At 40.1% G+C, this 23,670-nt stretch overlaps 3 protein-coding genes across 3 annotated transcripts; 2 read left to right on the top strand and 1 right to left on the bottom strand.

Annotated features, from left to right (window-relative positions):
* LOC112221838 (DAZ-associated protein 2) lies at nucleotides 1-3,497 on the top strand. Its single transcript, XM_024384214.2, has 4 exons — nucleotides 1-175; nucleotides 775-893; nucleotides 1,024-1,266; nucleotides 1,636-3,497. The coding sequence occupies exons 1-4, from the start codon at nucleotides 163-165 to the stop codon at nucleotides 1,762-1,764; spliced, it is 504 nt and encodes a 167-aa protein (XP_024239982.1). The 5' UTR covers nucleotides 1-162; the 3' UTR covers nucleotides 1,765-3,497.
* A 6,540-nt stretch (nucleotides 3,498-10,037) lies between these two features.
* Nucleotides 10,038-21,439, bottom strand: bin2a (bridging integrator 2a). The gene is made up of 12 exons (XM_024384212.2): nucleotides 21,293-21,439; nucleotides 13,781-13,913; nucleotides 13,562-13,642; nucleotides 13,356-13,410; nucleotides 12,943-13,037; nucleotides 12,725-12,820; nucleotides 12,448-12,555; nucleotides 12,261-12,346; nucleotides 12,053-12,128; nucleotides 11,783-11,865; nucleotides 10,962-11,580; nucleotides 10,038-10,765 (listed from the first exon to the last, which is right to left on the bottom strand). The coding sequence occupies exons 2-12, from the start codon at nucleotides 13,862-13,864 to the stop codon at nucleotides 10,712-10,714; spliced, it is 1,437 nt and encodes a 478-aa protein (XP_024239980.2). The 5' UTR covers nucleotides 13,865-13,913; nucleotides 21,293-21,439; the 3' UTR covers nucleotides 10,038-10,711.
* On the top strand, nucleotides 20,202-23,670 carry si:ch211-210c8.6. The gene is made up of 5 exons (XM_024384213.2): nucleotides 20,202-20,429; nucleotides 21,544-21,649; nucleotides 21,955-22,061; nucleotides 22,457-22,629; nucleotides 22,861-23,670. Exons 1-5 carry the CDS (start codon nucleotides 20,279-20,281, stop codon nucleotides 23,137-23,139), a joined length of 816 nt encoding a protein of 271 aa, XP_024239981.1. The 5' UTR covers nucleotides 20,202-20,278; the 3' UTR covers nucleotides 23,140-23,670.

Raw genomic sequence — 23,670 nt, forward strand, 5'->3', positions numbered from 1 at the left:
CAACCATCACAACAAAAATCTAGAGAAAAACAAGGAAGTGAACGGTCACGTAACTCTGAACTGTAATCTCAATTTTTAGTATTCAAACGGTCCTTCTATAAAATACTTTTAACTTCAGAATAATTGTATTCGACGCATTAAACTACACACCATTTCAGGACAATGAACAACAAAGGTAATTTAGCTAACGTCCACAACCTTTGTATTAGCTCACATATGCTAGCTCTCTAACAACAGCGGCCAAGGGTTAGTTAGCCAGCTAACAAGCGAGACTAAAATGTTTACTTGACCGACGTATTTTCATTTTCATTATAAAATAGCCCAATCACTAAGGTAGATACTGCTGTCTAAATCGTGATGGAGTCGACATGTAAGTAGCCGGCTAGCTAATGTTACCCAATACGTAACGTTAGAAAGCTTGCTGTAGTTACTACATGCTATTTAGCTTGTAGCCGCGTACTCTGACCTCAATACCACTATCCAGTTAGCTTTTGCAATTAGCTCTAGGACTTGTCATAGTCACTATTTTGTCAGTTGGGTAAGTGTTTTGTTGTGACATTATTAACTTAGCGAGCTAACTGTAATCACCATTGATGAATGAAGTATTTTCTCTATGTTATGTTAGCTACCTATACGTTTATTTAATTAGACCGGTCGGTAGTAGATTAACAAACTATGTTAGCCCTCAATAATGTTTTGCTATTGTGTGGTGATTGAGTAAAACAAAGCAAGTGTGCATATGATAATAGTAGAATATTGTTTTGCGTATCACAGGTTCCTATCCCCAGCAAGCTGTGTACCCTCAGCAGAGTAGTGCACCCATCTACCCACCTGCTATGCAAGTGTCTCCCCAGGCACCACCTTATTCAGACGCCCCACCTGCATACTCTGAGGTAGCCATTTATACTTGGAATAGACATGTTAACTACTTTTGTGAATAGTATTCCCAATCATATCAATACAAACGCACTGACCGACTGTCTCTAACTCTCCCCTTTTCATATGTTCTCCATTACGCCAAAGATCTATCAGCCCAGGTATGTGCACCCATCTCAGGCTGGCCAGCTACAGCAAATGTCTCAGTACCCTGGCACTCAGATGTACATGCAACTGCCCCAGTCCATGGCTGTTGGACCAATGGGCCACAATGTCCCCATGGCGTACTACCCCATGGGAGCCATGTATCCCCCTGGCTCCACTGTGCTAGTGGAGGGAGGATATGATACTGGTGCTCGCTTTGGTCAAAGCAACAGTGCTTCCATCCCAGTGAGTATCCTCAAAACGCCTAGGCTATATCTGGGGTGTCAAAATCAATTCCTGGATGACAGTGATTTTGCTGGTTTTTGTTATTCCCTTTTAATAAGTGTCCAATTAAGACCTAGACAACCTGATGAGGGGAAGTAATCAATTACCTTAATACGTACAAGGGAGGGGTGAAAACCTGCCAACACAGCCTTCCAAGAATTGAGTTTGACACCCCAGACCTATGTTACACAATGTCATGTGGTTATATCATAAATCAATGTTCATATTGTGCTGGAGCCAAATATATATCCTGTGTAATTGATTAACAGATATTGGTAAAGTTACTCATGTATGTGACTATTTCTTCCCCATCACCTAAATGCATCACAGCCCCCACCTCCCGGCCACATGCCTAATGCAGCTCAGCTGGCCGCCATGCAGGGTGCCAACGTCATGATGACACAGCGCAAGAACAACTTCTTTGTGGGTGGCTCCAATGGCGGGTACACCATCTGGTAACAGCCAGCATTTTCCGCAACCTCTCCCTCATTCAAAATGATGACGCCCTCTCCTGTCCCATCCGCCAACCCCTTTCGGGGATACTGATATCACCTAACGGAATGTAATATTTTAGAGCCCTGATAAAAGGTACAGTACTCCACTTCGTAAGCAAAACTGTCCTAATTACTGATTCATAATTTGGGCTGCTGAACTTGTTCCCTGACCTTACAAGGATAGTGCTGCTGTCTTAGGTCAGAACACATTTCACATGTTATATTTTCTTTAATGCATGACATCAATCTACTCTCTTAGCACTGTCCCCATTTTGTACTTGATAACTAATGTTCATGTTTATAAATACTTGTTGGACTTGGGCTAATGTCTTCCTTACAAAGAGTGCTACTGATCCAAGTAGAGCATCATATATACTTTAGTTTTCACTGTTGCATGGCATGTTGAATAGACCCAGTTGGCCTATCTAAAATCAGTTTCTGCGACCACTGGATTCATTTCAATCGGATCAAATAGACGCTTGCTGTAGTATAGTAGAATACTGGTATGTTAAACAACAAGAACCCAAACAAGAATGAATGACAAAATGATTACCAGATAACATGCCATGGTGGTTTACTGTACCTTCTTGGGCAACCGTAGATGAACATAATCGGCGTCCCAAAGAGCACCGTCACTTAAATAAAAGCAAATTAACTTAAAATACTTAGAATGAAGTTGAGATTTGGATCATCGAAAGGGTTGGTTGGCTTTACATTTTTGCCGTTTTAGTTTTTCCCCTCTAAATCGGATACCCAGACTTGTACATCATCCCAGTGTTTGGTTTCCTTAAGTAGAAAAAAATGGCACCCACCTGTTCTTAAACACTTAAAAGCACTGTCATGTAAACGAGAATCATCTAAGATCAGGGGGTTATTAAGAGTTAAACACTTTACTTTAATCCTTCATTATAAGGACTGTGAGGGTTCAATTACAATGTAACCGGTTTGTTTACTTTAAATATTTATCACTTTCGGGCACATCTTAGTGATTTGTTTGAATTATTAGTTAATGTTAGTATAACCAATTAGCTGGTTGTACCAAAGAAATGGTCTAGACTGCACTAGTAAATGTTTGGTTGTGACTTATAATTATAGTAATTGAAATATGGCACATTTTGAAAAGCAAACATCAGATTTAAGGATGCAGTGATGATTTTGATGGTACTTAAGACCTTCGATCTGGCATTGCTGTTGTATTTTTTAATGGGGTGCTTAAATGTTTAATGTAAATGTGACTAGGTGGTTCTGCATGCTTTTTTGCACTTTTGCGCTGTACAATTTTGATTTTTGTAAAGATGTATCATTGCTAATTTTTATAGAAATACCACAAGCATTAATTTATGTGCACTGCTGGAAATAGATTTTGCTACTTGTTTTTAGTACAAATGCTAATAACCTGCAAATACAGTGCTATGCATGTTACTCTTTCCTGTCCAACTTTTTTAGAATTCATTTAAATGTACTTTCACTCCAAAATGGGGGTGTTCCTAAATGTTTTAGGACTGCAGAAAATCACCTGCTTATTGTTCCCAATTAGTTTAATATAGTGTTAAGCCACATTATTTCTGAACATTTTCTTATAAATAAAAAATATGCATTGCATCAGTGGAGCTTACAACTGTTGACACAGTTTATTTTCCAATACACTTGTGCTGCTAATTAAACTACTGTATAAACTTTAATAAATATCTAACACTAGGTTTGATCTAGTTTGTGAGACCATGTCTGCATACAAGAATTTGATATTTTGGTTGAAACATGATTCCTTGAGGTCTTTATTTTTCCTCCTGTTCGGATAGAAATTCATGTCACTGGGTATCTGACATAATAGCCTAGATTTGATAGTTGTAGCCCTCATGGAAATAGAAGTAGTCTTCACTGAAATGTGAATTCCAGGTCAGTTGACCAGCTGTCTGGTAAACTGCTAGCCAAGCATGCGACCTGTTTGCACATGTATTATCAGACTGAATCTGTTCTTGGTAACACTGATCACATGACCAGCCACCATTCCAAACATGGTTATCATGTCACTCATATTTTGCACAGCTGTAAATGTGTATCCCATTCCCAAATGCATGCTGATGCTTCATACCATTTAAAAACTGTCACGGCTTTCAAAATGTAAACAAAAATATATTCCTTCAAATGTTACATTTTTTTGTTTTCTTTGTCCAAGACCTGGCTATTGTTTAATGTAGCAACATAATGGTGGCTTAGACCCAGCAATATGATGTACTAATGCTTACCAGTAGATGCCATGCCAACCACAGCCAGTGTGGAGTAAACAAAGGATATACGGACATTTATAGTTCAGGGATTCTCTTAACATTTTTATAATATGGATATGTATTAAAGTGATTTGATGGTCTATGGTACACTTTCTTTTAAGATTAAGGAGATGTCACTTTGGCTTGCTAAAACATGTGTCTGGAAGAAAGAACTCTTTGCAAAGGAACTTTGGTGCACTTCATGTTTTTTTAGAGTAAAATATGACATTTAGAAAAATATTTTGGACAGTAAGGTTTAATGCTACCTGTTCTGAGTTCTTCTCCGTCATTTAGATTTTTTTTTGACAAGCATCAGGACTCAAGCAGCTCAAGTGGCCCTGTATGAATTGTAAGAGTTGAAGAAATGTTTACAGTGCATAAATACCTTCCCTGTGATGAAAATGAACTCTAGCCTTGTTTGAAATACATATTGCGGGGTGTGAGATTGACACTTCAATGTTCTATCCACCTATCACTTATAGCTGTAACGACATTCAACAATGAGTGAAAAAAGGAAAAAGCTTTATTGCCACATCTGACCTGCAGTCTTGAGGTCTGTCATGTCACTACCTTTGGCAGATACTTCAATAAGATCATACAATCTCTAGCTGGTAATAGTAACAGATTCAATACAACATTTCCCATTTTGCTGCCCAGAAAGACAATAGTCAAATCCTTACAGTTTTGACCAACTGGTAAAGTATGGATAATGGCATAAGAATAATACAATTTCATCAGTGCCTTCTACTGATCACCAAATACAATTCCCCATTTAGCACCCCGAGATACTCATTAAATACAGAAAAAGTAAAAAAATTAAAACATAAAATGAAAAGCCTTCAGAGGTGACATGGGGAGCAGATGTATAACTGAATTGTGATGACACTGAAATGGAGGCATGTTTATGATGCCATCTTAATACATTTACCTGCAATAATCTCATGAAGTCTTCCATCCACCAGTGTTCCACAACGATCTCTTATGTGCACACAAGTCCATCAGTGTGCGCACACAGACCTCTTTAACTAATGCATCTCATCTCCTGCCCAGCTTCTGTGCCTATAAGTGAGTGTTTTCTTGGGTATAATCTATGTAGGTTTTCCTCAAGACCGCAGAAATACTGTAGATGGCCTTCAAAGATGGTTGTCATTTTCCTGTTTCCTCTCAATTTGGCACATATTTTAACACCCACAAACAGTTCTCCTCGCATTCCTCCTTTTCATCCTTCCATCAAGTTCAAATGGAGTACTCCTTTTCGTCAGTTACAATCTCACCGTGGGCCTGATCAGGGTCTTCCACCGGGGAAGGTTCTTCTGTGGTTCTGTAGGCACCCTTGTGGCACAAGGACCGATGCAGAAGGAAACCCAGGCCAGCTAGCATCAGCAGCACACCTACGATGACCACTGGAGAGAGAGAGGCAACTGCTTTTAGAATAGGGACTGAAGTTTGGCTACACTGAAACATGCCAGAACCTCAAGTAATGCCGAAGTTTAATTACTGAATCTATATGACATTACGCAATGTCTTATTAATCAGAGGTAAACAACAGAGCCGTCACGAAAAGGGTTGGGCATCATCAACTCTGAAGGAAAGTATGGCTACAGTATTTTATTGACACGCTGACTTCAAATATCACCAAATGTATTTTGTCTTTGTGAAATAAGTGCCACATAAAATGTCCCACATGTCATGGGTGGAATAGAAGTCATGGTGATTGATGTCAGATTCACAAGTCATTGTTTACACAACACACAAACTCGTAAGTAAAAAGCCCTGTATTCCAAACCAACAGTACTAAATTCAGGTAACATAACAGGTAGCAGGCAGCCATGACATGTGATGTGAGAACAATTAACTAATTAAGTAGTACTAACTAGCTACACACTACTCAGGTTTTCAAGATATGTAACTTTCAAAACACAGAAATCAACCCCTTTGATGCAAAATCCATCATACCGGATCATTTCTGTTTTTTGAAAGTTATATATCTTCAAAACTTGAGTGCTGACAAGTAAAACATTTTTGGACTAATGAAAAAAAGATCAAAATGTAGTTTTGGGTGGAGTTCTCCCTTAAGAATGGGAAGCATAGAAATAGAGCACAGAACAGATCTACCGCTTTTAACATTTGCTTTCAATGAGAATGATATCTATAACTCACATTTCTATGTGAATTTATCAGGTTGCCCAAAAAGTGACATATTGTCACTTTAAATATTATTCCAATGTTGAATTTTTTTTTAGAGGCAAGAAATGTTTTATGTGAATTTCTGGCTCAGTTGACAGCCCCATTTATCTATTTCAGTAGTAGGCTACTCTTATTAGACTTTTAATAAATCACTGTGAATGACCTAGGTCCTATGAGTAGACCCACGTTGGCATATCAAAACATAAAAAATATTATTTTTTAAATTTGGGACTGTTCATCTTCACTTCGGGATGATTCTGAGACGGTGATGAAACAAGTTAAGTCTCAAGCCCTGTATGCAGCAAGCTAGCGAACATTGGCCAGAAAGCTGAAGTCAGAGGAGTGGCGCGCAGCGGCACAGAGAGGAACCGATTAACTCCATTACTGACTATCAAATTATAATAGTAGCGATTGATTAATAGTAGAATAAAACTAGCCATTAAATCTCGGGCTCCCGAGTGGCGCAGTGGTCTAAGGCACTGCATCACAGTGCAAGAGGCGTCACTATAGTCCCTGGTTTGATTGTAGGCTGCATCACATCCGGCTGTGATTGGGAGTCCCATAGGGCGGCGCACAATTGTCCCAGCGTCGTCTGGGTTTGGCTGGTGTAGGCAGTCATTGTAAATAAGAATTTGTTCTTAACTGACTTGCCTAGTTAAATAAAGGTTACATTTAAAAAAAAATAAACTCTTAATGTACTGGACTCATGATGGACTCCTCTTTCCTTTCCATCTTGCTCCAGAGGGATGTATTACTGGGACATCAGGCTGCAGCCACACAAATTAAAAATTTTGTGGAATAAAATAAGCCAAAAACTTTGGGGGCTTTTCAATTTTTATACTCGTTGAAAATTCGATTATTTTAGAGAAATGTGACTTCTATTAACACTATTTCACAATTTAAAAAATTGTGTTAACAGCATTTAATTTAACTTTTATTTAACTAGGCAATTCAGTTAAGAACAAATTCTTATTTTCAATGACGGCCTAGGAACAGTGGGTTAACTGCCTGTTCAGGGGCAGAACGACAGATTTTTACCTTGTCAGCTCAGGGATTCGATCTTTCAACCTGTCAGTTACTAGTCCAACGCTGTAACCACTAAACTACTTGCCACACATTCACTATCAACCACTTCTATAGTTCAGATTAAATCATTTGGTGTAATGAACCAATAAAGGGAGAAATGCTGAGAACAAGGTAAAGCAATTTTACCAGTTTTATTTAGATTATCATTATGGAGACACCTATTGGATAAATGTGGCAAACACCTCTCTTCCTGTGAAAACTGTTAGGACTAGTTCAGGGCTTGTATGGGCATCGGCTAGCAATATGCCTAGACCTGGCAAGCCTGGAAACCAGTCTCATTAAATATCTACTCACATCCACTCACTTCCTCATAATAACAGGCTTCACTGAAACCTATTTGTCTTTAATTATGTAATTTAGCAAAATATAAAACCAAAGTTTATTGCAAAGAATAGAATCTCATTCAATTATCATGGGTTATCTGCTAGTCTCTATGGGGGTATCACATGGTTAAATTCTCGGGCTGACTCTTTTCTCTATATATATCAATGATGTCGCTCTTGCTGCTGGTGATTCCTTGATCCACCTCTACGCAGACGACACCATTCTGTATACATCTGGCCCTTCTTTGGATACTGTGTTAACAAACCTCCAGACAAGCTTCAATGCCATACAACACTCCTTCCGTGGCCTCCAACTGCTCTTAAACGCTAGTAAAACTAAATGCATGCTCTTCAACCGATCGCTGCCCGCACTTGCCCGCCTGACTAGCATCACTACTCTGGACGGTTCTGACTTAGAATATGTGGACAACTACAAATACATAGGTGTCTGGTTAGACTGTAAACTCTCCTTCCAGACTCACATTAAGCATCTCCAATCCAAAATAAAATCTAAAATCGGCTTCCTATTTCGCAACAAAGCCTCCTTCACTCACGCTGCCAAACATACCCTCGTAAAACAGTCCATCCTGCCGATCCTCGACCTCGGCGATGTCAATTACAAAATAGCCTCCAACACTCTACTCAGCCAACTGGATGCAGTTTATCACAGTGCCATCCGTTTTGTAACCAAAGCCCCATGTACCACACATCACTGCGACATGTATGCTCTCGTCGGCTGGCCCTCGCTACATGTTCGTCACCAGACCCACTGGCTCCAGGTCATCTATAAGTCTTTGATAGGTAAAGCCCCGCCTTATCTCAGATCACTGGTCACCATAACAACACCCTCCCGTAGCACGCGCTCCAGCAGGTATATCTCACTGGTCATCCCCAAAGCTAACACCCACGTTGGCCGCCCTTCCTTCCAGTTCTCTGCCACCAATGACTGGAACGAATTGCAAAAATCGCTTAAGTTGGAGACTTTATATCTCCCTCGCTAACTTTAAGTATCAGCTATCTGAGCAGCTTACCGATCGCTGCAGCTGTACATAGCCCATTTGTAAATAGCCCACCCAACTACCTACCTCATCCCCATATTGTTTTTATTTACTTTTTTGCACACCAGTATTTCTACTTGCACATCATCATCTGCACATCTATCACTTCAGTGTTAATTTGCTAAATTGTAATTACTTCGCTACTATGGCCTATTTATTGCCTTACCTCCCTAATCTTACTCCATTTGCACACTGTATATACATATTTTCTATTGTGTTATTGACTGTACTTTTGTTTATCCTATGTGTAACTGTGTTGTTTTTTGTCGTACTGCTTTGCTTTATCTTTGCCAGGTTGCAGTTGTAAATGAGAACTTGTTCTCAACTGGCCTACCTGGTTAAATAAAGGTGAAATAAGTTTATTTTTATTTTTATCAGGACATATAAGAATAACAGATGCAAATACTGAAATGAGTCATTGTCGTGATGTGGTCGATGCAGACAAAGAACTGTCTCTAGGGTAAAATGACTTAGCTACTGCCATAGCCGGGAAATAAAAAATACAATAAAGGGTAGAATATTGGTATAATTTCTGCATATCAACCGTTTAGGTATTTATTCAAACGGTCGCCTGGAACAGCATGTTTACTGGCTAGTTGGGTAGATCACACTTTAAATGGTGCCATTGTTCATCATGCAGCTGTGTACGTAAACATTAAATTAGGTCCGTGTTATCCGGAATACCCTAAACCTTACCTAACTCATTTATCATGTCAACTTCAAAGGGGTAGAGACATCCCAAATGATAGCATGGACCCAATTGAATATGTTTACATAGTACGAGCAAAAAAAGTCGCTGGTTTTATTAGCTATTATTTTTTATTAAAAGTATGAATTTCAGCACCCCGTGGAAGGGACCGCTGTTGTACAGGACACACATAGGCACAGGAAAGTGTTTTCAGAATTGACATTTTTACAAGAATCGACTGATAATGACACAATGTTGCTAGCATATCGCGCGACCAGTCATCTCAACACCGCGGCGATATAAGAGAAAGGAGCTGAGGTTTCCCCAGGTACTTTAGCTGAGGAAGTAGAGATATCTGCTGAGCGATATTTGCTTGCTTGCTGCTTTCTTTAAAACAAAAAAAAGTTACGAAATACAGTATTTTAAGCGAGCTAGCTTTAGTAATCCAGCAACGAAAAAGAAAACACATAAAAAAAGACAGCTGTGCTCACCACTTAAACTTTCTTGCCTTGCGCATGTGTGCTAGCTCCCGTGAGATTGCTACAATGGCTCTTGGGAGGTTTCATGTTGCACCAATATTGTTGCAGAACTAGAATATTTACAGTACTGACAAATCAAGACACAAGGGGCAGAGATGTTATCACTTTAATGATAAATTGTTTATAAATACATAATTCATCAAAAGACACCTCTAGGTTTCCTTTGATTTTACATTCAGTCATTTGAGTTTTTCAATTACAGGAGTATCACTCAACAAGCCATTATAAAAGAAAATACATTTGTTTAATCAATAATAAAGTTCTTCATGTACAATTTAGCACACACAGATAATAAATCATTGTTTTCTATGGATTTCTATTTGATTTTCTATTCAATTTTGCAAAGTCAATCACAGTTTAGTGAACTTGCTGTTTCTCTACAATTAAATTAAAAGACAATTGGGTGACGCAGTATTGGATTATTGGCAGAAACCTATGCAAAGCACAAACAGGCATACCACTCATTTTATTAATAAAAACAAAACAGCTCTATTGAAAATATATTGTCCACAAGCAAGAGCTTTCAGATCTTAGGCAGCTGGAGGAAACAGCAGATATTCTTATATCCTGCCTGTAATATTGAGAAGGCTCTTCATTTTTATCCTATGTCCCTCGTGCAGTATTCAGCCCCTCTCCCTTATTACTATAACTAGTTCTGTGAACAAACACAAAACATTTTGCCAGTTAACAAAGAAGAAAAGCAGCCTTATCCGTAATTATAGTTACTTCAGACAGGAACCAACATTTTCCTCAGAGATCCTTCATTACACCACAGTGTTTTTCACATCCTCTGGCTCCTGGATATGCAATTTTTCTGCCTAAAAGTAAAAGACCAAAGTGACAAGTTATAGACCAGTAGATCAAAAAGGTTTAGCAGCTGTCGATGGCATCCCATTATTATGCTGCCTGTCTTGATTACAGTAGGCCGGCATGTAAATCAAACGTACCACATACGAGAGCCCATAAAAGGTTGCGTCTGTGTTTTTACAGTGAGATCTCATCCTGACAACTCACCTCTTGGACAAGCCCAGTGGCCTCTATGTCAGAATCAGAGCCATCTGTAGCCGCTCCGTTCTGCACACCATGAACCCCAGCGTCCTCAGGGGCCACAGAGCTCTCTATGGTCAGTTGGGGGGTGTCTATGGCCGAGAGCTGGAGCTCAACACTCTCCATGTCATGGGAGTTTGGCACTTCGGAGGTACTCTCAGTTAATGCAGCAGGGTGCTGTTTTGAAGAAGGCTCAGACTTTCCCCTTTTAACACCCTTTTCTTCCTCGGCCAGTTTCTCTTCCTCTGACTTTTGACCACTGCCGGAGGCCCCTTCTGTGGTGGTGGTGTCATCCCTGCTTTTAGACCCTGGTTTCTTCTCTGTAGAAGGATCCTCACTACGGGTGGAGTTTGCATCCAGGTCTCTGGCCCCTGAGGAGGGCTCCTCAATAGGTAGGGGCCATGAGGAGACTGCAGGTGTGCTGGTGAGTGACTCATCATAGCGAGGACTACTAGGAGATCTGAAGCTGGACTTGTCTCTAGTGAGGGTGCTTGACTTGCCTGGACTAGAACTCTGATGGAAGTCAGAGAAGCTGGCCTTCCATGACTTGGGGGACATGAGAGATCGCCTCATCAGAGAGCCAGTCCTGAAAGATATGTGAGAGGGGGGATATGACTACATGTTGATACACTTACTTTTGCTTTGACTACTATTATGCTTTATAATACAATCTGTGTTGAGTTCATCCCAGACCACAACCCATTGATAGACTCAAATGGGAGGAAAGTCAATTAAGAATTATTATTTTTTTAGTGCCGGTGAGAGATGTAAAATCCTTACCAACTTACCGATTCAACCCCTTGATGACAAATACCTTGTCTGGATGCTGATCCTTCAGATCCTTCATCACATTCTGCAAATCACTGTTGAACTGAAAGAGAGGAAGTTACACCAGATCAAGAAAAGATATAAATCGAAAGAGCTAGGACTTTTGTTACCTAAATGCAGACAAAACAGTTTGGTTCATTTGTATAAACCAAAGCAAAGCCCCACATGACTGCTATTGTTGGATGTGTATTCCCACCCAAGTTATTGTGAATAATATGAACTGCACATACAGTAGTCATTTCCTTGAAGAAGGTGTCCCGCAAATTTGAGATGGCTGTGAAGACTGACACATAGCATCCAATTCGGCTTTAGGAACAAAATTAAAGAAAAAAACATTATTAATTTGAATAGGTTATTAGACACTTGACATGATGATGTATTTATTTGAATGGTATGTCATTCTGCTATCTGGCTCTGTGCTGACTTCTGACTCCTTACCTGTCATAGAGTGCAGGGAGCTCATCCCTCAGCTCTCTGTTGATGCCCTCAAAGACACTCTGGGCTATGTTCACTTCATCAGCTGCCTGTACAGAGAAAACCACCATGATAAGATCGAGTTTTGTAGCTTAGCTTAAATGATCATTGCTGTGCAAAGTAAGTAGACAGGGGTTTTTGTCTGTCTGACCTTGGCTATTTTGACATCATCTTTCTTTTTAGCATTCTGCATCGCCTCCAAGTGGTGACGGGATGAATCGTAGTCAACCAGCTTCCTGCCTCGTTTGGCCACCTTCTCCTGGGGATTTGGAGGAGAGGAAGGATGCACTTGAAAGATAACATACTGTATTTAGGAAGTGTGTGTGTGTGTGTGTGTGTGTGTGTGTGTGTGTGTGTGTGTGTGTGTGTGTGTGTGTGTGTGTGTGTGTGTGTGTGTGTGTGCGCCACCGCACATTTTCCAGCCTTACCCTGACATCTGGGAACTGGCTCATATAAGACTCCATGGTACGAAGCGCCTGATCTAACAGCTTTGCCTCATAATCATTCCACAGGAGGTCTTCACCCTGTTGGCATAGGATATATTTATATATATATATATTTGTTTTTTTACAGAAATGTGCGTTATAACAACCAACGAAGAAGTCATGCACGTCATCCTTAATAATACAGCAGTACGATGACTGACCTCAACAATGGCCCCCAGGTCCTCTTCTCCATCCCAGTCCGGCTCATAGACATCATACAGAGACTGGGAAAGCCGTTTTGAAGCTTCCCGCATTTCTGTGAAAAAGTGGATAACATGGATCACATTTTATCAGGCCTTGGACACCGCTGATGGTAAAGCTATAGAAAACCACGCCATTTAGGGACAACGTCATACATGTTACATCATCATGCATCATGTTTTTAAATGTATGTAAGTTGTGAAGTATTTTGTCTGTAAATGTTTTTTTTCTTCGTTATGTGTTTATGTGTTGGACTCCAGTAACACTAGCTTTCGCCATTGGCGTCGGCTAATGGGGATCCCAATAAATCAAATCAAAAATCAAATACAGATCACAATCATTTACAACATAGACAGACAGAACAAATGTTTACCTTTGACAGAACTAAGGTAATGCTTTAGGTCTTTGTATAACCGGTTCCCATCAATCTGCAAACAGAGGTTATCGAGTAATTTGTAGGCTATACATTCATTTTTGGCATTTACATGGGCAGATTGACATGCCTTTGCTATATCATAAAATATCGGTGAATATATATTATTGGTTCATGCATGGAGATTGACTGCCAATGAAGACTACCTGTTGGTCAGTGAGATTTAAGAGGCATTGCTCAAATCTTTCATCTTTGGTCTCCACTGTCTTTCCAAACTTCTGCAAGACCTAAAAAGTCAGGAACAAAATACATGTACATGTCAAGCTACCTCTAATGGCTTGAACCTTTATGCTTTTCTTCTAAAGTTAGATTGAGAGGCATTTGGAGATCATGCTGTGCATTATACTGAGAAATGTAAAGCATACCTTCTCCTTGCCCCTGCTCAGTTGCCTTTGGACTCTTGTGGCAAAGACCCCAGCACCTCTTTTTGGACTGTGACCTTCTGACATACTTTCCCCTTTTCCTTTCTTGCTTTTCCCTGTTGAGTTTTTTTTTTATCTTTGGGAATGTAGAGATAGGGGAAAGAACAGATTACAAAGATGAATCTGTCTGTATAGAATGGAGAGTTCTCATTTGGCAACCTAAAAGTAGTTGATTAGAATATTGGTGGGACAGATATATCGTCAAGTATGCAGTCATTTACGTGCATCATGTCAAAAGTGCATAATCACTAGTGTATTCATTATTTCACATAGGATTCACGGTATGTTGCCTGTAAAAACAATTGGGCAATGTATATCTCCTTTATACAGCACTATCTTTACACCTCGTCGGCATTCACCTTTTAAATAGCCATTATTAAGGCGGCAACGGAGTAAAAATAAGAAATAACGAGGAATAACCTGACGAAGATTCTTGCAGGTCAGATAGAAACTTTGTTTGTAAAAATAAAGGTACGTGGCGGAGTTTATGAGTGTGCGGGCTCTATTTCTTTAATGGCAACTGAGCAAGAGACATTCAACGTTGACCTTTGTCGTTACAACCGTTGTCATGGTAACACGATGCATTTTAAATTCCTCCAGATTGACGGATTGCAATGCAATGCTTTCATTTCTTCACATTCACAAAACAGTAAATTAGCAGCTCGGCCATAGTTGTAAATCATTTGTAAATAATTACCATGTAATATGTTAATTTTTCTGTTATGGTGAATAAAAAGTTGGCTACAGTTCAATTCTAAACGCTGTCAGATATGTTCTGGTAGTAATGAGCTGGCTCGTACAGCTATTTAAATGAGCTAGTTTAGCAAACCAACACTTAATTGGCTAGAAAGTAGCTTTTAGTTGCCTGGCTTGTTAGATTTACATATCGTAAATAGCCAATTTACATATCCTAAATAGCCACATTTTTAAACGAATGTTTTTTTTTCGGTGCAAAGAATTGAGCAGGTAATGTTGCTATTTGCCCGACCAGACTGCTGGTTGCATGCAGACTACCGTTTTGTTTATACTTTTCCATATCAATGACAATTACACATTTTTTAAACGTAGGACAACAATAATAGGTTGTTGATGCGTGCCAAGCCAGTAAGATGATAAGGTATACTGTCTGAGGGGTTAGCAGGACTTTTAAACATTACCGCAATCGTGAGTCATGACCAATGACGTGGTTGGCCGAAATAAAAGTACAGGCTTTTGCCGCGTTCAAAACAACTGGCAATTATTTATTTTTTAAATATATATATTTATTTTATTTTATTCATAATACAAAAATCACCAACTTACATTGCTACATCAAACATGTCTAACAAAACAAAACACAGGTATTAGCAAGAAAATACCAAAACATACAAAAATATATAAATAAAAATAATAAAAATAATAAAAAATAAAAAATTATAGTGCAATTGTATTCACTCTGAAAAAAAGTTATTCTTGTTGTTATTCACGAGGGATAATGTCTTAACAGGATAATTAAATTCAATCAAAAATATGTGTAATTTTGGTATAGAATCCTGGAATTATTGTTTGTGTATAAAGTATTTGTCAACAAGAATTTAAAAAAATGCACAATCATTTCAATGGTCTTGTTATCATTGCAATAGTAACATATCCTTCATGTCAAAAACATGGGTAGTGTTCATAATGGTAAATAAGTATTTTGCAAGGTTTTCCCAAAACTCGGACAAATTTACATTCAAAGAACGAGTCAGATTCTCACCTTCTTTTTCACAGAAAACGCAGATATCATCAATAGCCACACATTTGAACAACATAGAATTACATGGATATACCATATGTAGAATTTTAAAGTGCACTTCCTTACATTTGTATGGTATACAATATTAATATACAATATTCCAGACAGTGTCAGGAATAAGCATGTTCCAGAAAAATATTCCTCTATGTGTAAGTTGGTTCCGTGAATGAAGAATTTGTTATATATATTTATTACAACAAGAATTCTCAAGTAAGCCCACGCCTTCCAAACTGAGTTCTGGATAAGCTTTGTGATGATCACCAAAGCTAAGATGAGTTTTCATTAGTGTAGTTGGACCACTGGGACTGGCTTTGATGACCGAAATACACTCTCTGAAAGGTATTAGAAAGTCATTCAATGTTATAAATTATTCATATGTAAGATTATTACCCCTGTTGTCAAAAACATCAAGAACAAAGTCAATAATGCCAGCTGGTGTAGAACAATGACTTATTCCTTACAGATATGTCTGAATTATTCCACAAAAGAGCTTTGTGGGGAAAAATTGTGCAGGAAACATATTTTCCAGGCCATTAAAGCTTGTTGGTGAAACCTAGCCAATTTAGCGGGTAATCTTTCAGGAATATAATTACATTTCAGTAAAAATGTAAGACCTCCCAACTTATTAAAACACATTATTTGGTATGAAATACCATATTGATTCAGTATTGATCAAACATCTTTTCAACCAGTTGATCTTGAAAGTGTTATTTATGTCAACAAAATCCAACACTTCCAGACCTCCTTCAGCTCTTTTATTAGAGAGGACTGACTTGTTTAGTTTGTGAGACTTCTTTTTCCAGATTAAGTCAAGAAAGGTATTGTTGATCTCTTTAAAATTAGAGGGAAGATATACACTTATATAAATAGTTCTGTGTTACTAAACCTTAATACATCCAAAAGATTCACTAACAGAAGTGTATGACAGGGATGCCCAATTTTGGCATTTTTATTCATTGTGGTTGTGGAATATCTCTAGATATTCTAAATAATGCAAATCTGCATGGTTTACCAACTTGTAACTCGGGAAAATACGAAGTCAAATCATGACGTCAGTGATCGTTAGGCCGAAGTTCTAGAAAGAGGCCCGAGTCCCCGAGTTCGAATTCCTAATTGATGACCGTTAAAAAATAGTTTTTTCTAGTAGGAGCTCGTTTTTTTCCGAGTTCCCAGTTGTTTTGAACACACTGAAGTCCGAGATTTCCGAGTTCCCAGTTGTTTTGAACAAAGCATTTGTTGACGGCAATACCTATCAGATATACAGTGGGGAGAACAAGTATTTGATACACTGCCGATTTTGCAGGTTTTCCTACTTACAAAGCATGTAGAGGTCTGTATTTTTTAAAATCATAGGTACACTTCAACTGTGAGAGACGGAATCTAAAACAAAAATCCAGAAAATCACATTGTATGATTTTTAAGTAATTCATTTGCATTTTATTGCATGACATAAGTGTTTGATCACCTACCAACCAGTAAGAATTCCGGCTCTCACAGACCTGTTAGTTTATCTTTAAGAAGCCCACCTGTTCTCCACTCATTACCTGTATTAACTGCACCTGTTTGAACTCGTTACCTGTATAAAAGACACCTGTCCACACACTCAATCAAACAGACTCCAACCTCTCCACAATGGCCAAGACCAGAGAGCTGTGTAAGGACATCAGGGATAAAATGTACGCCTGCACAAGGCTGGGATGGGCTACAGGACAATAGGCAAGCAGCTTGGTGAGAAGGCAACAACTGTTGGCGCAATTATTAGAAAATGGAAGAAGTTCAAGATGACGGTCAATCACCCTCGGTCTGGGGCATCATGCAAGATCTCACCTCGTGGGGCATCAATGATCATGAGGAAGGTGAGGGATCAGCCCAGAACTACACGGCAGGACCTGGTCAGTGACCTGAAGAGAGCTGGGACAACAGTCTCAAAGAAAACCATTAGTAACACACTACGCCGTCATGGATTAAAATCATGCAGCGCACGCAAGGTCCCCCTGCTCAAGCCAGTGCATGTCCAGGCCCGTCTGAAGTTTGCCAGTGACCATCTGGATGATCCAGAGGAGGAATGGGAGAAGGTCATGTGGTCTGATGAGACAAAAATAGAGCTTTTTGGTCTAAACTCCACTCGCCGTGTTTGGAGGTAAAAGAAGGATGAGTACAACCCCAAGAACACCATCCCAACCGTCAGTCATGGAGGTGGAAACATCATTCTTTGGGGATGCTTTTCTGCAAAGGGGACAGGACGACTAAACCGTATTGAGGGGAGGATGGATGGGGCCATATAGTGCGAGATCTTGGCCAACAACCTCCTTCCCTTAGAAAGAGCATTGAAGATGGGTCGTGGCTTTGATTTGATTTGATTTGATTTGGCTGGGTCTTCCAGCATGACAACGACCCGAAACACACAGCCAGGGCAACTAAGGAGTGGCTCTGTAAGTCCGTATTGCCCAGTGACAGCCCCGAAACCTGAAGGATCTGGAGAAGGTCTGTATGGAAGAGTGGGCCAAAATCCCTGCTGCAGTGTGTGCAAACCTGGTCAAGAACTACAGGAAACGTATGATCTCTGTAATTGCAAACAAAGGTTTCTGTACCAAATATTAAGTTCTGCTTTTCTGATGTATCAAATACTTATGTCATGCAATAAAATGCAAATTAATTACTTAAAAATCATACAATGTGATTTTCTGGATTTTTGTTTTAGATTCTGTCTCTCACAGTTGAAGTGTACCTATGATACAAATTACAGACCTCTACATGCTTTGTAAGTAGGAAACACTGCAGATTTTGCAGGTTATCAAATACTTGTTCTACCCACTGTATGTATATATAAAAAGTTGGCGGCATGCTAATGTGTAGCTATATAGGGCAGTTTTATGACTACAATTCCATCTTCTTAGCGGGCCTGTCATCTCTTTCCAAGTCAAGCCACTCCTACATACTATTATGGAATTACATAGTCAGGAAGGTACAGGAAGCAATTGATGAGGTAGGGCAGTGGGCATTATTGTGGGGATTCAGGTTCTCTGTAGAGAACTCAGACAGTGTTCTTTACCAGGAGAAAGGTGGGAGATGAGGTACGCTTGAGGTTATATGGGAGAAATTTGGAGAGGGTGGGTGTCTTCAGGTTCCTTGGGGTGTACTTTGACACTAGGCTGACCTAGGCAGAACACATTGAGAGAGTGTTGGGAAAGTGTAAGAAGGTGCTAAATGTGATGCACTGTCTGAGGGGAAGGAGTGGGGGCTGGGCATTCCTCATTGAGGACCATGTATGTTGCATTGATCCGGTCTGACGGGGAAGGAGTGGGGGCTGGCCGTTCTTCATCGAGGACCATGTATGTTGCATTGATCCGGTCTGACGGGGAAGGAGTGGGGGGCTGGCCGTTCCTCATTGAGGACCATGTATGTTGTATTAATCTGATCTATAATAGACTATAGCAGTGTATGGTTTGGCAGCTTGGACTTTATTGGAAAGTCTAGATGTCATACAGAGGCAAGGACTTAGAATATGTAGTAGGGCGTTTCTGACGTCCCCAGTGGCTGCACTACAGGTGGATATGGGGGGATATGCCATTGCAGATTAGGAGACAGCAGCTGGCAACTAATTATTGTGTCAACCTACAAGGCCATGGGGTGTCTCATCCTTCGAAAGGGATTTTACAGGCATGCTGGGAACATGAGCGAAGACGGAACACAAGCTTTGGGTGGGTGGATAATACGCAGGCGAACGTATTACAGATCATCTGGCTGTATATACGGCGGAGCTGATGGCCATACTGTTGGCCTTGCAGTGGGTGGAGGACATCAAGCCAGACAGAGTAGTTACAGTATTTGCTCTGATTCATGTGCAGTGTTGATGAGTCTCCTGTCATTTAGCTCATGTAGCATACAAGACCTTTATGAGGTAATACAAAGCCATGGCAGGATTAGAGCGATGGGTATACAGATAAGGTGTACTTGGGTCCCAGCCCATGTGGGGTTGGAGGGGAACGAGGCAGTTGATGTACTGGCTAAACAAGCACTTAGTAGTGGGGCTATTGATGTTATGGTTTCAATGAGCAAGTCAGAGGGAAAAAGCCTGATATTGACAGTGATGGTGCAGAGATGGCAGGACCAGTGGAATAGAGATACTAAGGGCAGGCATTTATTTCAAGTACAAGGAAAGTCGGGGAGGGGAGGACGGCAGGAAGAGACAGAAGAGAGGGAGCTATTTCTTTTACAAGATTAAAGGTTGGACACGGCCAGTTGAATAAGACATCCAATCTGATAGGAAATCATCCAACAGGAAAGTGTGATTATTGCCAGGAAACAGAGACAGTGGAGTATGTATTGATACAGTGTGGGCAGTATGAGAGGGAAAGAGAGAGGCTGAGATCTAGTATGATGTGAGAAGGGAATATCAGCACATTTGTTTAAATAGTATATTGATTAGAACGTCGTTAGATATAGTCTCAAATATGTTGTTATCTTTAAGAGAAAGGTGATGGCAGGTAGGATTTAGTTTATCCCTGTCGCTGACCCACACTACAGTACAGTAGGTGGCGGTAATGCACCGTACCGTTGGATGCCAACCGCCGGTAAACCCCACCCAAGAATAAGAAGCTAAATGTTATGGAAGAAGTGAACTTTATACTGGAGTGTTATTTGAAGAAAGTGGGGGTGGTCCGATGTTGGAATACCAGTTGTTGTTTCATAACTTACTGGACATGATAATGGGCAGTACGATAGTGAAATGTGCAGCTACAGACCTGGGAATCCAGTGGGCTGGATGGGCCATTGCAGCAGCTCTCAAAACCGAGAAGTTCTATGACTTAGCAGGTAATAACACTTGATTTAAGCCGACCGGTATGTCAATTCTCACCGAAGCGTTTTGTTTGTTTTGTGAATCGCTATGATTTCATATTGTGGTTGGTTGAATAAATCACCCAGTGTATATGGTTTTGTCATAAAATATAAACATTCGTTCAGTCAAACTAAACGTACGCATTGGAATCAGGCATTGTGTTTTTCATTCAAGTATAGCATGTTGTATCTGATGAATATCAATGTTACAAAACCACTGTTATCTAAACCGCTTCGTTGTAAAACAACTCAAGGACTCCTCCCTCATTCAGATAAGCTTAAGGATCTTCCGAAAATCAGCTTAGTTCAACATTACGGCCAACTGACTACCAATTTTACAAGCCTCCACTCAAACGTTAAAATTAGCCAGATAATGCTGCAACATCCATCTATTAACTAGCTTCGATAGCGCATCCGGATGATTTTAAACAAATGTTTACATTGTAGCGCGAGATTGGTGTTAAATGTTTTGACCTATCGCGAGATGTTTGTCACACATTGTTACGTTGTAGTTCGCGCAAATGCAATTGGTGCTGTAAGTCCCAACTCCGGTCATCGAGTAACTACAGCAGTAGTTTTATTGTAGCCCGTCTTTTGTCGATCATCCAACAATAGCATGGTAAACTAAATGAAAACAGAAGTTATGTAGGCCCTTGAATTTGATGGATTGAGTGAGGCAATTGTTGTAGGATTTTTCATTGTTACAGTATAATATTGTCGACATCTATATATGATCTGTGAAAGTTCAATGGGCAAGTAAAAACTGTTGTGACAGTATGTGCCATTCAAGAATAACATAATTTACTTCACCGTTAGTTATGTAAAAGACTGCAACTTACCTGTAGACACTGATGAATGGGCATTCCTTGACAAAATTCTTGTGCCACTCCTCTGAGCCGTCTGTGCTCTTGGAAAGTTTTGCCCTTGTACTTTGGAGCCAATTGTCACTCTGTCAGTAGGCTCCTGGGTAAAATATTCATTGAACACGCCTTACTGTGCAACTTCTGTGTGATAGGAGTGGGCAGAGCCATGTACCATGCCCAAAGGGACACATGTCTTGTGCTGATGAACCTTGGTTGTATTTTTTTAGGGTCTGGCACATTTATATTACTCGCCCACCTGAGTCGCTATTGGGGAGGGACTCGTCATTTGAGGCAAAATGTGCAGACCGGATTGGTGACAGCATGGGGAGTAAGGTAAGCTTGACAGGGTGACAGCAGGGTCTCCAATCTAATGTCACCTGCTATGCCCATCAATGAATTCCCATCCTAACAATGGAAAAGAACAAAAAAAAGCTATAAACACCTGCAGAGCTTTAGTGTTCTCTGATCATTTACTTTTCAATCAACAAAGTGTTGTATCAGTTTAGTAGTCTTACCCAAGGCTGAGGTTTGGCCCGGCCCAATTGCAGAACCCTCTAAGGATGGGACTCATTAAAGTTGAGTTAATGAATAATGGCGGGGTTAATGTCAAACTAATGCCTATGTTCTAACCTCTGCAGGCTTGGAACATTCCTCTTCATGCGGATCTTAAAGGACGGCCAGGATCGCAGGTTTAACAATGTCAGAGACAGCCCAGGGACATTCTTTGTGTACTGGAATGTTCAAGGTACTTTGAATCATTATGGTCGCTGGCTTTTCTTATTCTCACTCAGCCACCACAGCAGTTATTTTACTTCGTCCTCAAGCAATCAATTTTAACTCACTGCTCAGCCGTTTTGCTCTTCATAAATGTATGAAACCAGATTAGAATAGCCACTGATATCAGGGTATTGTGCATTTTACCCAAATGGGAGAACATAAATTAGGTTTACCATTGGACACTGACAGTACAGTACTCTTTTGAAAATGTTTTATATTTCGGACCCAGGTGAATTTCTAATTGAGAGTAGGAGCATTATCTTGACATGTATGCAATTATTATTTATAGATTGGTAGGATAGACCATTTCTGTGGACTAATCTACCATTGGTTCAGTACATAATTTATTCCTCTTTCTTTCAGCTGTTTGGGTGTTCATGACCCTCCTACCTACTCTCATCCTGAACAGTGAGCAGCGAGATGAGCCATTGGGCCTGAGGGACTACCTGGGCTGGGGGATATGGGGCCTTGGCTTTGCCACGGAAGCCATTGCTGACCAGCAGAAGTGGCTCTTCAAAGGAGACCCAGATAATGCTGTGAGTCAGCTTGGTGGGCTGTTTTTTTTCTTTCTTCAGGACGTTGACTTTTTATAATTATCATGGATGCAGTGGGGGAGTTGCAAAGTATTCTCACTACAACATGCTGTCATATGAAAACCCAACCACTCTCAAACCTTTGAAAATAAACTTCCTGTATTTGTATGTTAATTTATAGAATATTTATTTACCCAGAGAATAGCCTCAATTCAGCCTTTCCATTCTCTCCAGGGAAAGTTCATCCAGAGCGGGCTGTGGGGCTACAGCAGGCACCCCAACTACCTCGGGGAGATACTCCAGTGGTCTGGACTCTTCCTCTCCGCCTCATCAGTGATGAAGGGTCCCCAGTATGCCAGTGTGCTATCTCCTCTGTTTGTCTGGTTCCTGCTGCGTCACGTCAGTGGCATTCCCATCCTGGAGAAGCAGGCCATGAAGAAGTGGGGCTCAGACCCTGCCTTCCAAAACTACGTTAAGAACACGCCTCTCCTTTGGCCAATTCCCAAGTTCTGATGTGTTACATACTTTCTAATAGGGTGTTCTGGCACAAGGGGAACTTACTGAACAGGACCATTTGTAATCATCCAATGTGCTGGTTGTCTTTGATATTCTCATATCGAAGCACACATATACACACGCAGAAACTTCAGATTGTATCTTGCACAAATGTTTTTGATAAACAGGTTTACTTAAAATCCACAATTTTAACTATACCACTTTTCAGTTGTCTAAAGTCCAGTGGTGTAAAAATACTTGAATGTACTACTTAAGTAGTTTTTTGGGGTTATCTGTACTTTACCATTTCTTTTTTTGAAAATTTCACTAAATTCCTAAAGAATGTACTTTTTACTCCATACATTTTCCCTGACACCCAAAAGTACTCGTTACATTTTGAATGCTTAGCAGGACAGGAAAATGGTCCAATTCACACACTTATCAAGAGAACATCCCTGGTCATCCCTACTGCCATACTCACTAAACACATGATTTGTTTGTAAATGTTGGTGTGCCCCTGCCCATCCGTAAATAAAACTAGAAAAATCA

Source organism: Oncorhynchus tshawytscha, linkage group LG22 (genome assembly GCF_018296145.1).
Source record: "Oncorhynchus tshawytscha isolate Ot180627B linkage group LG22, Otsh_v2.0, whole genome shotgun sequence".
Taxonomy (NCBI): domain Eukaryota; kingdom Metazoa; phylum Chordata; class Actinopteri; order Salmoniformes; family Salmonidae; genus Oncorhynchus; species Oncorhynchus tshawytscha.

Bases quoted from the DNA above. Each gene is read 5' to 3' on its own strand.
- LOC112221838 (XM_024384214.2), top strand. The intron at 894-1,023 runs GTAGCCATTTAT...ATTACGCCAAAG, and splicing joins CCCCACCTGCATACTCTGAG to ATCTATCAGCCCAGGTATGT. The intron at 1,267-1,635 runs GTGAGTATCCTC...AATGCATCACAG, and splicing joins GCAACAGTGCTTCCATCCCA to CCCCCACCTCCCGGCCACAT.
- bin2a (XM_024384212.2), bottom strand. From the start codon at position 13,864: ATGTCAGAAGGTCACAGTCCAAAAAGAGGTGCTGGGGTCTTTGCCACA. The intron at 13,411-13,561 runs GTAGTCTTCATT...CTCTGTTTGCAG, and splicing joins TAAATCTCACTGACCAACAG to ATTGATGGGAACCGGTTATA. The intron at 10,766-10,961 runs GTGAGTTGTCAG...TTTTACTTTTAG, and splicing joins CCACTGGGCTTGTCCAAGAG to GCAGAAAAATTGCATATCCA.
- si:ch211-210c8.6 (XM_024384213.2), top strand. From the start codon at position 20,279: ATGTTGGAATACCAGTTGTTGTTTCATAACTTACTGGACATGATAATG. The intron at 20,430-21,543 runs GTAATAACACTT...GTATTTTTTTAG, and splicing joins GAAGTTCTATGACTTAGCAG to GGTCTGGCACATTTATATTA. The intron at 22,062-22,456 runs GTACTTTGAATC...TCTTTCTTTCAG, and splicing joins TGTGTACTGGAATGTTCAAG to CTGTTTGGGTGTTCATGACC.